The sequence below is a fragment of the Podarcis pityusensis genome (assembly GCF_964106645.2).
Source record: "Podarcis pityusensis genome assembly, chromosome: 2".
In the NCBI taxonomy this organism is placed as follows: domain Eukaryota; kingdom Metazoa; phylum Chordata; class Lepidosauria; order Squamata; family Lacertidae; genus Podarcis; species Podarcis pityusensis.
In genome coordinates, this window is record NC_138029.1 from 64,425,469 (window position 1) to 64,440,063 (window position 14,595).

Here is a 14,595-nt window from a genome sequence, read left to right on the forward strand (position 1 = left end):
GCAGCTAAATTTGGATACCTATACTGATAACGTTCAAGGTAGCGGCGATGGCCGAAGAAATCAAGAGTGGCTGTCTCAGTTTTGCCTTCAGGGGGAAAGTGTAGGTGTCCCGAACCTTGACAGTGTTACTCTTTGACTCCAGTGATAATTATAGCTAAGTGCTGGTGCTAAAGCACTCCTCTGATCTGGAGTTCTCCTCTGAGGTTGCTCCTGTTGCAACTCCTCCTGCGTGGGTCAGGAGGTGTGCCACTATATAATCACTCTCCCTGGCAGCACCTGCTCCACGGGATCAGAGCAGGGCACCTGAGCTGCAGCAATGTCCCATCCAGAGAAACCTCATGCGATGGATGCAGCCCCGGGAGGAAGCATTGAGCTGGCAGGGGCTGTGGTTTCTAATGCTTCTTCTCCCGCAGCCACAATGTCCACCAGGCGGTTGCGCAGTGAGGACTACAATGACTACAGCTCCACAGAAGCTTCTCCGGATGGTAGCCCTCCCGAGGGCTTGAGCAACTTTTCCAGCCCCTCGTCCTATCAGCGGTTTGGAGAGGCAAACGGGACAACGTAAGTGATTGTGCTCTTCATCGGAATCTCTTTGCTTGCACAGACAAATTGCTTTCAATGAGGCGAGAGAGAGATAAAATTAGTGGACATTGCAAGGCTTTATCCAGGACATAAATACAAAAAACCCCTCAGAGAGTAATCATATGCACCACTTATTCATGGGTAAGTTTCTAAGTTTGTTGGGAGTAAGCATTCAGACTTGAACCCAAATTCTTCTTTCATCTAGCAGTTATGTCACTTTTTGGGGCACTTCTTAGACCCTTGGGTGCATGAATTCAGTCCACCAAGATTATTGTGAAGTTTCAGATTATTTAAGACCAGGGCTCTATAAATTTTCTGGCCCCTTTATTTCTGCAGGACTCCATGATTTGCAAGCACACCTTTTTTCAAGAGGCATTGCACATCTACATTACTTCCTCTGGGCTACTCTGAACTTGGAAAACCTGCCCTCTGCCCACGTTTGGTGTACTGAAACCAATTAAAATAATGAGCCCTACTTTGCTTTGCTCTCTGTTTATGTATTGGGTTCCTTGAAGTCCCAGGCTTGGTGTCCTTGATCAGTAACAGTTATGTGCAGGATCAAACCAAGACTTCGCTGTAGAGAAATGCAATAAATTTGTGTTAGTTTCCAGGAGAAAATGCAGCGCTTCCCAGTCTCAAAAAGTATTTGATTTCATAGTTCTTCGTTCAAATGACTGAAACATCTCTAATTTATATTGTATGTGATTTTGCTCTTTGCCCTGGCTATTGTTCTTATCACCCTTTTCCCACACAAAAGGAGTTTCAGGTGCAGCTGGTTAATCCGTTGAAGAACTTAGAGGAAGCTTCAGAGCTGGGTCCTACCTGCAGCCTGGAGTTTGTTTTTACAGCTTCAGTTGATTCACCAGTTGATTCACCTTTCCTGCAGGCTAGAGATAGACAACATGGTGGCCTACAAGTGATGTTGGACTACAGCATCCATAATCCATGTACACTGTCCATGCCGGCTGGCGCTGATAGAAGTTGTAGTCCAACAGCATCTGGAAGGCCCCATGCTGACTATCCCTGCTGTAGACGAAAGATCTGACCGTTGTTCTGAAGGCTGCGATATGTCATTATAGCATTCTCTGTGTACTCTAGAAATCTCAGCTGGTCTAGAATGCTGCCAGCTGCCAGAAGCATGTGAGACTAGTTGCTCATTGGCTACACTTCCCACTGATTTGTTTCCAGACTACACTAAATGTGTTTGACTGCTTAAAGCTTGGGCTTGGGTTGCTCTTAAAGAGTGTCTTCTCCCATATATTCTGTTCTACCTTGTGAGAGAAGACTAAGGGGAATTATTCGGCTCTAAATGTAAGACCTGAAATAAGATTGTATGCACCAAAATTCAGTTCTCTTGGTGGTTTATGCAGCTGTCTCTCTAGAGAGGCTTGTCTAATGCATCAAAACCTTATAAGTGTCTAGTGAAGATTCATCTGTTTTGCCTTCTTTCAAATGAACTTAATCCACCTCCATCTTTCCTACTTCTTTACCTTTTTTATTTTGTCCACATTATCTTAATCATGATGGTGCTTGAAGTTCTGTTTTGTTACTATGAAGTTTATAAAATATGTTAGTAAAAGTAAAAAAATAAAATAGATGTTAGTTGGCCTCTTATTTTTATTAACCACTTACAGCATCTTCTGAGTGGAAATAAACAAATAAGTTCAAATATAAGTTAATAACAGAATCAGTTTTTCAGCTTGTCCATTAGTGCATCCTAATCCTTAATTGTATCTTAAATTTTGCACAGAGTTTAAACCACAGTTGAAATTAGTTTCTCAGATTATGTACAATTCACTGTCTCCACTGGGGAGAAATAGGGATGCTCCCTTTAAAGTTATTGATGGCCTTCTCTCCATTTGTTTTCTCCTCAGATGGTTTCAAACCTTAATACACCTTTTGAAAGGCAACATTGGTACCGGCCTGCTGGGGCTCCCACTGGCCATCAAAAATGCTGGCATTGTGGTAAGACTTTTGCATTTGTTCCAGTTGCTCAGATTCTGTGGTTACTCTCAGCCAGCTTTTGTACAAGGCAAGATGACCTTGCAGGTTTCATTGTTTGACAAATGACGTTTGTGCTGATGGCTTAGGACAGAAGAGGGAACCTGTGGGGTTCCATATATTTTTGGACTACAACTCCCATCATCCCTAAGATCTGAACTCTCGGTTCTAATCTTAGTTGGGCTACCACAGTCACAAAATAATCTAATCACTAGCAGTTGGTAAGCTGTGCACGTTCATTTTCTGGTGGGCATGGAAGACTCACCAAGACAGCAAAGGTGAAATGAAATCTGTGGGTAACTTCTCCCCATTTCTTTTTTTCTTTTCTTCCTTTCATCTATATCAGACTGTGTATATTGAGATGCTGATCCATTTTCTGTGTACCTGTATCTGGTTACCGATTCACTCGCTGTGGGAGGGAGAATCAAAGGAAAGAATGGAAGAAATCAAGGGAGCAATTTCTTCATTAATTAGAGTTGTAGCATGGGAAGTAGTCCTTGATTGCTTTTAGCAAGCTCCAGCATCCTACTTCAATTCAGGCTGCAAGCAGAACAGAGAAAGCATGTACTAAGAGTACCCGCCCTTTTAAATAAATGGAAGCCTTCAGCTACAGAGCTGATTTCTAGCAATTTCAAAGGAGCCATCCAAAACATCTAAGCCAAAAACATTATCGGGGTTCTCTCCTTCCTGTTCTACTAGTAAGTCCCCACAGCAGCAGGGAAGTGCCTGTTTGTACATTATGCAACAGCAGCCCAGCCCAGCCTGAGCAACAGATCTACTCTCTGTTTTGTAACATTGCTTAGGTATTAGATGTATGTAGGCCATAACCTAAAAAATAATAATTTCCTCAAGCGTGTTGAAATTATGCTCCCTAACTTTCTTCTAGGATACACAATGTGGGCATAAGCATTCCAGCTAAACATTAGATTCTGACGAAACATCAGGAGAAACTATCTGGCAGTGAGAGCTGCTAGACAGTAGAACAGACTCCCATGAGAGGTTCCTGGAAGGTTTCTTCAGTAGAGGTTGGATGTCCATCTGTCATGGATGCTTTAGCTGAGATTCCTGCATTGCAGGGGGCCTGACTAGATGACCCTCAGGGTCCCTTCCAACCCTGCAGTTCTGTGATTCTTCCAGCACAACAAGGTTCTTCAGGGACACATAATCAAGATGATGAAAACTGCAATTAAGCTATGTTGCATCAAAATAGTTCTAATTTAATATTACGAGATACTGTATACAAAAGAATTTATGTTAGCTACACACAAGCTATTAGCAATATTTTAGCCACAAACAAGTTAATCTGTAATATTTATTGTTTTTAAATCCTAAGTGCTTGATACCGTAAATAACTTGAGTTAAAAAGAACAAACTCTACCCATGGGCTTACCAGCAAACAAGGCAATTTGGAAAAGGGAGTGGAAAGGACCAGGGCAGGTACATAACTCTCCCAGTGAAATTGGCTGAGAGTGGCACTTAAGCGTGGCTGGATTGTGAGCCGCCTTTTGCACACGTCATGTTCCAAGGAGGAATGGTCAGATCAGAAAACAAGAACCAAAAGGAGCCAACAGAGAAGTCATAGAAGAAACTGAGAGCCTGGAACTTTTTCAGGTGAAAAAACTGAAATAGGGCTGAAAAGAGTTTCTTCAGGATATAGTTGTGTTTAAATAAAGCAATAGGCATGCACATACAACTAGTGCCCTCTCTACTTAACAGTGGAACCTCAGACGCTTCCATTTTGAAGCACCAGCACCTCTGTGATTGCGTTTGGCGCATGCACCTTCCACCCCAACCGTGTGAGGCAAAGAGCCTGCGCATTAAGAAGAGATTCCGTTTCCCCCTTCCTTATCCTTGTTCTAGTCCTCCTCCTTAGCCCTTGATCTATCAAGCGGCCTCCTTCTCCTTCTGAGCTGCTGATGTTCTGCTGCTCTTGGTTTGCCCGTGAAGTGTAGGAAGAGCCTCTAACAAAGGGTCCTTCCTAGCCAGCATGAGCAGGAGGTGGCTGTCCTTCTTCAGCACTGCTGGCAGAAAATGGACTTTCCTCCTGCAAGTGGAAGGCTGAGCTGTGTGTCTTCCCAAAAGGTGAAACCTAGCAGTGCCATAATGAGGGGAAATGGCCTTTGCCAAGACACCAGGCCCTTTCCGTGCCTTTCTTGATTACTGTGGTAACTGGACCACTTGATGCCCATCTTCAGAGCTCCTCTCATTTACACAGACCTCTATGCTCCATTCAAGTTGGTGCAACATAGTGGCTGAGTGACTAAGTTGTCAATCAGGAAGTCCCAGTTCAAATGTGATTTAGGTCATCAACTAGTATTGAAGAAGAAGAGCCTTGCCAGATCAGACTAATCCAGCCTCCTCTTCCCACGTTGGCCAACCAGCTGCCTGTGGGAAGCCTATAAGTAGGACTAGTGAACAAAAACACTCTCCCCATTTGTGCTCTTCAGAGGCAGACTGTCTCCGATGGTGGAGGCGTAACATAGCCATCCAGGCAAGCCAGATCTGGTAGCCTCCCACCTGCAATGTTAAGTTGCCACACAAGGTGGTGTGTAAGCCAGGAATGGGAAACCAAAGGTCCTCCATATGGCGTTGGACTACAACGCCATCATCCCTGGCCATTGGCCGTGGTGGCTGAGGCTGATGGTAGTCGTAGCAACATCTCCTGGGCCATGACTTTGCCATTCCTGTGGTAAGAATTAAAAGATACAAGAACACACGCACATGCTATATTCTATCACTCTTAACTCAGTGATGGTAAGTCCCTCGGAAACAAACCTCTTGGAGAGCGTGAGCTTCTCTTTCTGACGAGTGGCTACGGTTGGGTTTACTGAAATGAGAACTTGCATTTCTCTCTTCCGCCACAAGAGTGTACTCCTAATGCTCTTCTCTTTCTTGCGCTGTTTAGATGGGTCCTCTCAGCTTGCTTGGGATTGGAATAATTGCGGTGCACTGCATGCAGATGCTGGTTAAGTGTGCTCACCACTTCTGCAACAAGTAAGAAGAAACTCTGACTACTATTATTCCTCAAAGAACATGAATTTGCCTTGCCTGTCAGTGACATCCCTCTTTATAGTCCGTTCCCATTCTTTGAACTTAATGGAACTTGGGGGGGGGGGGACGGGGGATGCTGGCTTCCATTCCCTTCCTTCCATGACTGCCAGTCTGGGTAGACTAGTTGTACCAGAGGCTTTCAGGTAGACTGCCACCAAACTCTTCTTAGGATCCTTCTATCCCTGGATGGGACAGTGCTTTCAGGGGGGTCCAAGACAAATACTTAGGAGGGGAAGCAAAAAGAGCACCCAGCTTTTGCTTCTCTCTCTCTCTCTCTCTCTCTCTCTCTCTCTCTCCAGTGCCCAAGGTAGCTTGCCTTTCTCTGTCAAGGCCCATTTACACACACACACACACACACACACACACACACACAACATGAACCAAGTTGATGAAAGTGTGTGAGAGGCAAGTTTTCTTTGAGTCTCACTCAAGCCCACCCTAGACTGAGATCCAGCGCCGAGGGCCTTCTGGCGGTTCCCTCATTGCGAGAAGTGAGGTTACAGGGAACTAGACAGAGGGCCTTCTCGGTAGTGGCGCCCACCCTGTGGAACGCCATCCCTTCAGATGTGAAGGAAATAAGCAGCTATCCTATCTTTAAAAGACATCTGAAGGCAGCCCTGTTTAGGGATGTTTTTAATACTTAATGCTTTATTGTTTTTAACACTCGATTGGGAGCCGCCCAGAGTGGCTGGGGAAACTCAGCCAGATGGGTGGGGTATAAATAATAAATTACTTTTATTATTAAGACTTGAGGCCTAGCGTCAGGCAGCAAACAGTCTGAGAGGCTTCCAAATTGTCTTCATTTTCTCCCTTCTTGCTCACGTGTCCTTTTGTCCCCTTTCTTTTCAAATAGGCATCAGAAACGATTTGTGGATTATGGCGATGCTGTGATGCATGGACTGGAAGCCAGCCCCGTTGCGTGGCTTAGGGCTCACTCCATCTGGGGAAGGTACTTGCTCACCTTAGTTGCATTGCTGGAGGTGTGAGTCTGGGTGTAAGCAGCTTGTGCATGTGGAAGAGGCTAGGGAACCATTACAGCGACGTCTGGAAGGATGCAACTCTCATCATTCCTGAGCTATGCCACTTGGGCTGATGGGAGGTGGAGTCTGACAACATCTGAAAGGAAGCAGATTTGACCCCCCTCAATCTCTTTAGCATCTTAAATGTGGGGGGGTAGTGACTGCGGCGGGAGAGACAAATGTCCTGTTTAACAATGCTTTTAAAATATTTCCTTCATGGAGCGGGGAGGTGCTCATTCATTGCAAAAGTTTATGGTTGTCCCCCCCCCCCCATGGTTTTTATTGTTGGCTTAATGATTATAAGCGTTATGTGACTTGGTTGCATTAAGCTGTATGTAACCCACCCCGGGGGCTGCTCAAACAAATATGGCCTATAAATGCATGCTTAAGTAAAAACCGGCCTGTTTGGCACAGAATGTGTAGATCTCATATATTTGGCAAATGGTGGATGATTAATCAGGTATGTTGCATTTATTCTGCAAAGTTCTTGCTATGAAATCAGCTTTCTAAATATGAAAAACTTGACTGGGTCTTCAGAAAACATTTATATATTAACTTGGTATTGTAATTATAATTATAATCATTATAATAGAAAATATAAAAAACAAATCATCTAGTGCCATTGACGTCCCTTTTGGCAAATAAGCTTTCAAATTTCTGAAACCATGAGGGCTTTTTAAAAACTGGAAGTTGGAGTTCTGACACTAGTGCTGAATGCTGAATTTATCTATTTAGACCTGTGGTTCCCAACATGGGGCACATGCCCAGCAGGGGGCAATTTGATTTTTAAGGAGGAGCAATTCAAGAAGGAGTTATTAACAGTTAATGGCCTTTTAGGCTTTCTCCAAGTGAGTAGGAGTTCACTTTTTGAATAATAAGAATTATATGTCACGGAGGGGGATCTGGATTTTAAAAAATGCTTAGGTGGGGCATGGCCAAAAAAGGTTGGCAACCACTGATTTAGACTGAATTGCTACAATTCATTATTTTTTCAGGTACCTGATTGGTTTTTTCTTGATTATCACTCAACTGGGGTTCTGCTGCGTATATTTTGTATTCCTAGCTGACAATCTGAGACAGGTAAGTCTATGGATAATTTACTGGTTCTTTTGTCTGCAGGCAGCATAGTTGAGAATTCAGGGATTTAAGAGATCTTAGCATCTTCATTACTGCTGTAATTAGTAGAAAATGCTAAGACTGGCAGAGAAGGGACTTGTTTCTACAACTAGAGCTGTCTTAGCTGGTAAAAAACCCCACCCCTTCTTATTCTCCTTTTAACTTGTGACAAATGCATGGCTTGGCTATGATATATGAAACTCAGGACCCTCTTACATATCAGGCTTGGTCTTGCCTTAGACCTGTTGGATAATATGTTGCCCCTGTATTTGGCCTGGAATAGGATGATGTACCCAACAGGCACCCTGTGGCTGTGTACCTGCAGATACAAATTATATAAACACAAGTTCTCTGCCTTGCTTGGGAAGCAGGGCCTTCTCTGCACCCTGGGTCTGGGATGGTCCCATGAGATCTTGCGGGAGCTCAGACGACCCTGCAAGATCTCATGAGAGCAACTGGAGCCATCACATGGAGAGGTCCTTGCTCCCAAGCAAGTCAGGGTGCTTAAAAGCCCTTTTCATACTGGTAAAACATGGGTGGTGCTGTGGGTTAAACCACAGAGCCTAGGGTTTGCCGATCAGAAGGTTGGCGGTTCGAATCCCTGCGACGGGGTGAGCTCCTGTTGCTCAGCCCTTGCTCTTGCCAACCTAGCAGTTCGAAAGCACGTCAAAGTGCAAGTAGATAAATAGGTACCGCTCCGGCGGGAAGATAAATGGCATTTCCGTGCGCTGCTCTGGTTTGCCAGAAGTGGCTTAGTCATGCTGGCCACATGACCCAGAAACTGTACGCCAGCTCCCTCGGCCAATAAAGTGAGATGAGCGCTGCAACCCCAGAGTCGTCCGCGACTGGGCCTAATGGTCAGGGGTCCTTTACCTTTACCTTTAAAACTCAGAAATAGTGGTGTCCTGAGATATTGTGAACTACAATGCTTATCAACCCCAGCCAACATGGCCAACCAAAACCTCATTGGCTACTCCTGCTTTTAGTCCTAGCTCCTTATAGTCCCCTAGTTAGAATTAGATAGTCGCAGATTAACTTACTGACAATCACACACTCAGAATCGTATTACAAATCAAGCAAAAACCACCTGCTTGTTAATCACCCATTCAACTTTCTTCTTCTTCTTCTTCTTCTTCTTCTTCTTCTTCTTCTTCTTCTTCCCTTGATCCTTAGGTGATATCTGCGGCCAATGGCACAACCAACGACTGCAGTGCCAATGAAACTTCGCTATTGGCTCCAACCATGAGCTCCCAGTTATACATCCTGTCCTTGTTGCCATTTGTGATATTGCTTGTCTTTATCCAGAATCTCAAGTTCCTTTCCATTTTCTCCATGCTGGCCAATCTTCTCATGCTGAGCAGCCTGATAATGATATACCAGTACATTGTGAGGGTATGTACAAAGATCAGTGTGGAATCTTTTCAGAATTTCCCTGTAGCAATGGTGGTGCCATTTTGCAGGGCCTTCTGCAATTGTAGGTGAGCCATCAGAGGAGGTCCAAGGTCAGTGCAGCCCCTTGGATGGAGTGTTTCCATTTTAATATAGCGCCCTCAATGTACATGGTGTTATACAGAATAAGTAAACAACAAGACAGGTTTCTGCCTTTACCGGCTTACGATTTAAATTTCAACAGAGAATGGCAAGCAAAATGTGTTTTGCTTCAGTTGAAAGGTGAAGATGAAGAGGTTAAAAACCAAGCCTTTTTGCATTTTGAGGAGAATTCTGGCCTAGGAAAAAGGGCAAAGAGTTAGATTTTTTTTTTAAGTTCAACAACATCTAGAGGGCTGGAGGCTTACTTTTCCTGATGTACAGGAAGAAGCAGAATGCTTTTGCTATGGGTTGAACACAAGGGGAGAGAGAGAGAGAGAGACAGAACACTTTGTCACACGGGCTACAATACATCCCAAAAGACTAGCCACCGCTAGTGTAGCAGAATTGATATTGGTAATGTGTTAGGCAAGTTTAGGAATAAGCATAGTGTTACATGGGCAAGTTCTCTAACGTTGGTTGGCTTTTCCTTGCATTAGTTCTGTTGTGAGTAGGGTGTAGGAGTGGTAGATAGATATTAGATATTCTACATTTCCTCTCAGAGCAGGTGAGATAAAAAACAAAGTAGCTATGTGGTACAGCTGATGCTTTGCAAGCAAAGGGTAGAATTTGATGTCAAGCTCTTCCAGTTCTGATTACACAAACTCACACACACAGACAGAGAGAGTTGCTGTCTAATAACAATAGGGAACATTCCTCAGTACCAGGAAAAACATACGAGGTGGCCACACCACACTCACTGTCTTTTCACAGAAATTGCTTAGAAGTTACCTGCACATTTTGTCCCATAGCTTCCTAGGAGGGTCAACAACACTCTTTAAAAATGAAACTTCAGAGTCTGGGGGCAACTGCTTGGGGGCACCAGTGAAAGCCTTTGTGGGCACTGGGCTAGATGGACCAGTGGTCTCAGTTGGGATGAAACAGCTCCTATGTTCCTATTGGAACTCCCCCAAGGAAGTCTTTGGGACCTTTTCTCTCAAATATAAATGACCTTTTCTCTTGCTCTTTGCCAGGGCATCCCAGATCCTTCCCATCTGCCTCTGGTGTCCCAGTGGAAGACCTATCCTCTGTTTTTTGGCACAGCCATCTTTGCTTTCGAAGGCATTGGAGTGGTAAGTCTTTCCCTTGTGTGTGCACTTGGCTTGTTTTGAATAAACATTTAATTAGGGGTTTGGATGCAGCAGCTCCCTGTCGTGCTGTGAATCCTGTAGCACTTAGGCATCAGTTGCTGAACATATGGGATGGCAATCTATGCATTCTAGTCATAGATATTTTCTTGTTGCCTCAGTTTTTGGAGAGAGTCCATGTTTCCCTTTGCAGGCTGTTGATAAGCCTGCGGAAAAATGGTCTGGGGTACTGGGATCAAGCACTTTTAGATTATTATTTTTTCTAGCTTAAAATTTGTATTTGCAGTTGTGACGCATAACCTGATGTATGTGAGTTGGCTTGCCTGCATAGCTTTATTTTTGTGGTCTTCAGAGCTGGCTTGTTGGAGGAAAGTGGGGTAAAATGGGAAATGTTTGATCTCTCCCATCCTTCCCTTTATTCCTCAGGTAATTGTCTCTTTTTATGGAGCAGTGGTTTTAGCTTCAATTTAGTTCAGGGGCGATCTTGTTTCTGAGCTCCTGGTGCCATTCTGCGATGCACTAGCTGAAAAAGCATTGCGTTCACAACAGTACACTTCTAATCAACACTGGTTAGGTCACACTTGGAGCAACTGAGTTCAGTTTTCAGTTCTCTCGTTGAGGAGTATGTCAACAAATTGGCCAGGGTTCAGAGCAGGCAAGGTGGTAAAAGGCTTAAAGTGCAAGGTGTATTATGAGACTCTGAAGGAAGTAGTTATTTGTTTAGTTGAGAGGGAAGGTATGAAATGGGTTTGTATGATCACTGTAGGGAGGTTGAGAGGCAAAGAGGTTATGCTGAGTACATCTAATCAGAACAGCAAGGAATGTTCTTAACAGGAAAAGGTAGTTGATTTGCACATTTATAGAATCTCTTGTTCTGGTTGACTTGCACGTTTGTAGATTTGAGTGAAAAAGACTGCAACGTTTGGGTTGGTCTGTGTACACACTGTCAAATATCTAAATTCAATAACTAAAAATTCTGTTGGAAAACTGTCCTGCATCTTTTCTGTTTTGATCTTTGTTGATTGGTCCGCAGCTTGCTTGCTTGCTTGCTTTCTTTCTTTCTTTCTTTCTTTCTTTCTTTCTTTCTTTCTTTCTTTTTTAAAGAAAGCAGGATATTTAAAATATACACATGCATATATGGCAGAAATGCAATTTAAGACATGTAACGTTCTGAATTTGTGACTTCTGGGTCTCATCCATGATTACTTGTGTTTGGTTTTGAAATCTCTAAATCCCTTCTATATAGAGCATCTCTGCTTGTTTCTGTTTTTCTTTGTAAAGTGCAGATTGGCTCATTGGTCTATGATTTCAGCAAGGGTCAGGGCTGTATCGTGTATACAGTACAGTATACACAATGTTGAAGAGTCGTTTTTTCCTCTGACCTATGTACGCTTGTATTCTCTGGAAGCAGCAGTTGTATTTGAGTCCCTGCAGATTGCTTCTTGTGTGTGTGTCTTTTTGAATCCTGTAACACAAGAAAAGTGTCTTACATTTATTTGGCAAGTGCTAGAATGGCAGAAAATGAGTTTCAGACAGCTTTTAGAGATGGACTGAGGCTCAGTATTCTTAAACTGTTGAAATATCCCAATGGACTTTGAGCTTCTCATTATTGGTACACCAGGAAGGGTAGCTTTAGCTGTCCAGAACATCCGAACATGACCCACTGAAGAAGGGGGAGGAATTTGAAGCTTTGGGTGGAATGTTACTTAGCAACTGTGCTTCATGTCCTTTATCGTTATTGGGTCACTGTGTAAACGTAAAAGCCCAAAGCCCAAAGTCGATTAAGATTTCTTCATTGTTACAGAACATCCTGTACAACAATGGCAGTAATATGTGTTCCTTAAATGAGCAGTGAGAAGAAATTAAAACTTTTGGTTTTTGTTGTCCTTTCTTCCACAAATAGAAGCCCGTTAAAAAGAAGGTGCAACATAATTAGTGGAACATAAGATGCATCTCGTATGCCACCAAAAGAAACTTTATATTAAAAAAACTATATATTGGGAGTTGCCTGGGGGCTTAGTGGTGCTCCAGAGGTCTTTCCTTGGTGACTGGATTAGACAGCTAACTGTTCATTAGATTTATTTTTTGGCTATAAGTTATCAAGATCTAGACATCTTCAATGTTCAAGAGATGGTTATTTTGTTACCAGATGCTGGGGATTAACAGCGGGTTGATAGTGAAAACACATTTTTGGCATCTGGCTGAATCCTGAGGAGACTGGATTGATGAAATTGGTCTGCCCTGGTGCATTGTGTTATGTTTTTTGAGGTTCTGTGGCAGAATTCACGGGCTGAAGCGTCGTTCGAGTGAAGGGTAAGGTGGCTTAAAAGATTTTTCTCTTTCCCCACCAAGGTGCTCCCTCTGGAGAACAAGATGAAGACCCCTCACCATTTCCCCATCATCCTCTATGTGGGAATGGCAATTGTCAGCACCCTCTACCTCAGCCTTGGAACCCTGGGATATTTGCGCTTTGGAGAAAACATCCAAGCCAGCATCACTCTCAATCTGCCTAACTGTTGGTGAGTTGAGGCAAGGGAAGTCTCTCTCCCTGTGCAAATAAGCTTTTGAATGACATGTTACTCTTGGTTGGTTTAGAATGGAAATACACAGATAGATGCTGAGGTATAGGAAACAATTTGCAAGAGACCCAAGGCACTCACTCTGTGGCCAGAAGAGGTTCAAGTGGAGTGCACTGTGTGTGCTTGTTTGTGGCCAAGCCTTCATGGGTTCAGGCTCCTCAAGAGTCATCCTTCTGCCCTGTGCTCATAATCACTCTCAACAGTCCACTTCTCTTCCACTCATCTTTGTGTTTTGACTGAGATGACCCAGAGACTGGTTGTGGTGCTATAACCAAGCAGATACTTCCTGTCAAAAACTGATGATAAAGACAAACACTTCTGAGTTGCACTGGGTGTAGCCATACAGGAGGCTAGTATCGCTCTGGGGAAACATATTTAATGGGTTGCTGCCATGGAAACATTAAACAGAGCAGCCAACACCTGTAATTGCAATACGTCATCTTGCTTTTGCAAGTGACCTGCCTACTTCTTATTTGACTTTCTTGGGATCTGGTACCTGCAAAATTTCCTCCTTCCTTGTTCACGTCCCTGAAAATCTGTTTACTATTCAAGTAATTTGACCTCACGTGTTGCCACATATTGGACACTGCCTCTTCTGAAAGTTCATTGCTGGTTATGAAACAGTGGCTATGACCCAGTCTGCAAGCACTAACTTGACTTAAATCCTTGTTTCTTTGATGCACGGCTCAATTCATGATGGAAGCTTTTTGGGGGGTGATTATTCTCCACGTTCCTGTGATATATACTTTACAGGCTACTTTGAACCTGAAGGCGCAGTGCAACATGGGGCATCTTTAAATCCAGAAACCCCTAAGGGGACTCGTTTGCATGTTACATTCTAGAGAGATATTTTAACCTAGTGTGATTCTTGGGCTCTTGAGCCCTTCTCTCCCTTTGAAAGAAAGTAATAAAGGAACTCATATGTGCCATATTATTGGATGCAAGATCTTCCTGACAACCTAATATTCTCCAGGAAAGCATGGAAAGGTTTCAGCTGGTTAAGGGAATACTGCATTCAAGTAAACACAACATGGGGAGTTTCAGCCACTACTTTGTCTCAGCAGGAAAGGGAGAGATGTATTCATGCCAGGTCAGGATTTCTTAATAGAATATAACGAGAAAAGAGACTCCCATACTTATTCAGACATTAGCTGTGCAGTTCTTTGTGCATCTATGAGAAGTTTTGCATCAAACGTTGGTTTTCAGATGGACTTAATTTTTTAAAGCAGTAGTCCGTTCTTGTATTTCAAAGGATGTTGAAATAATCTTTCATCATTGCCAGTGATACTTAAACCAGAACTCTTTCAGTTTCTGTTTGTCATCTGAGTTTTTACCAGCTAACACTTTGCAGACTTGTTCGTTACCAAATCAGAATGAAGGAAGGGTTGAAAGACAGAGATTGTGGTGCTCTCTAGCGGATTCCTTGCTCTACAACCTGCTGCTTCAACCTGAATCTTTCTGAAAATGAAGGGCTATAGTTTCCACAGCGCTTTGAAATCGGGAAGTGCAAAATACCACATTAGGTCAGCCTTGTGCGTTGCAGTGTGACACACTTCTCTTAGTAATCAAAGG

At 43.4% G+C, this 14,595-nt stretch overlaps 1 protein-coding gene across 3 annotated transcripts in view; it reads left to right on the forward strand.

Annotated features, from left to right (window-relative positions):
* Positions 1–14,595, forward strand: part of LOC308471520 (proton-coupled amino acid transporter 1-like) — a 43,632-nt gene that overhangs the window by 4,433 nt on the left and 24,604 nt on the right. For all 3 annotated transcript variants that reach the window (XM_080995549.1, XM_080995550.1, XM_080995551.1), the window contains exons 2-9: positions 414–561; positions 2,457–2,547; positions 5,489–5,577; positions 6,488–6,583; positions 7,649–7,733; positions 8,943–9,161; positions 10,331–10,429; positions 12,797–12,963. In XM_080995549.1, coding sequence (XP_080851675.1) covers positions 419–561; positions 2,457–2,547; positions 5,489–5,577; positions 6,488–6,583; positions 7,649–7,733; positions 8,943–9,161; positions 10,331–10,429; positions 12,797–12,963 — 989 coding nt within the window. In that variant the 5' untranslated portion in view covers positions 414–418. The remainder of the gene's footprint in view (positions 1–413; positions 562–2,456; positions 2,548–5,488; positions 5,578–6,487; positions 6,584–7,648; positions 7,734–8,942; positions 9,162–10,330; positions 10,430–12,796; positions 12,964–14,595) is intronic.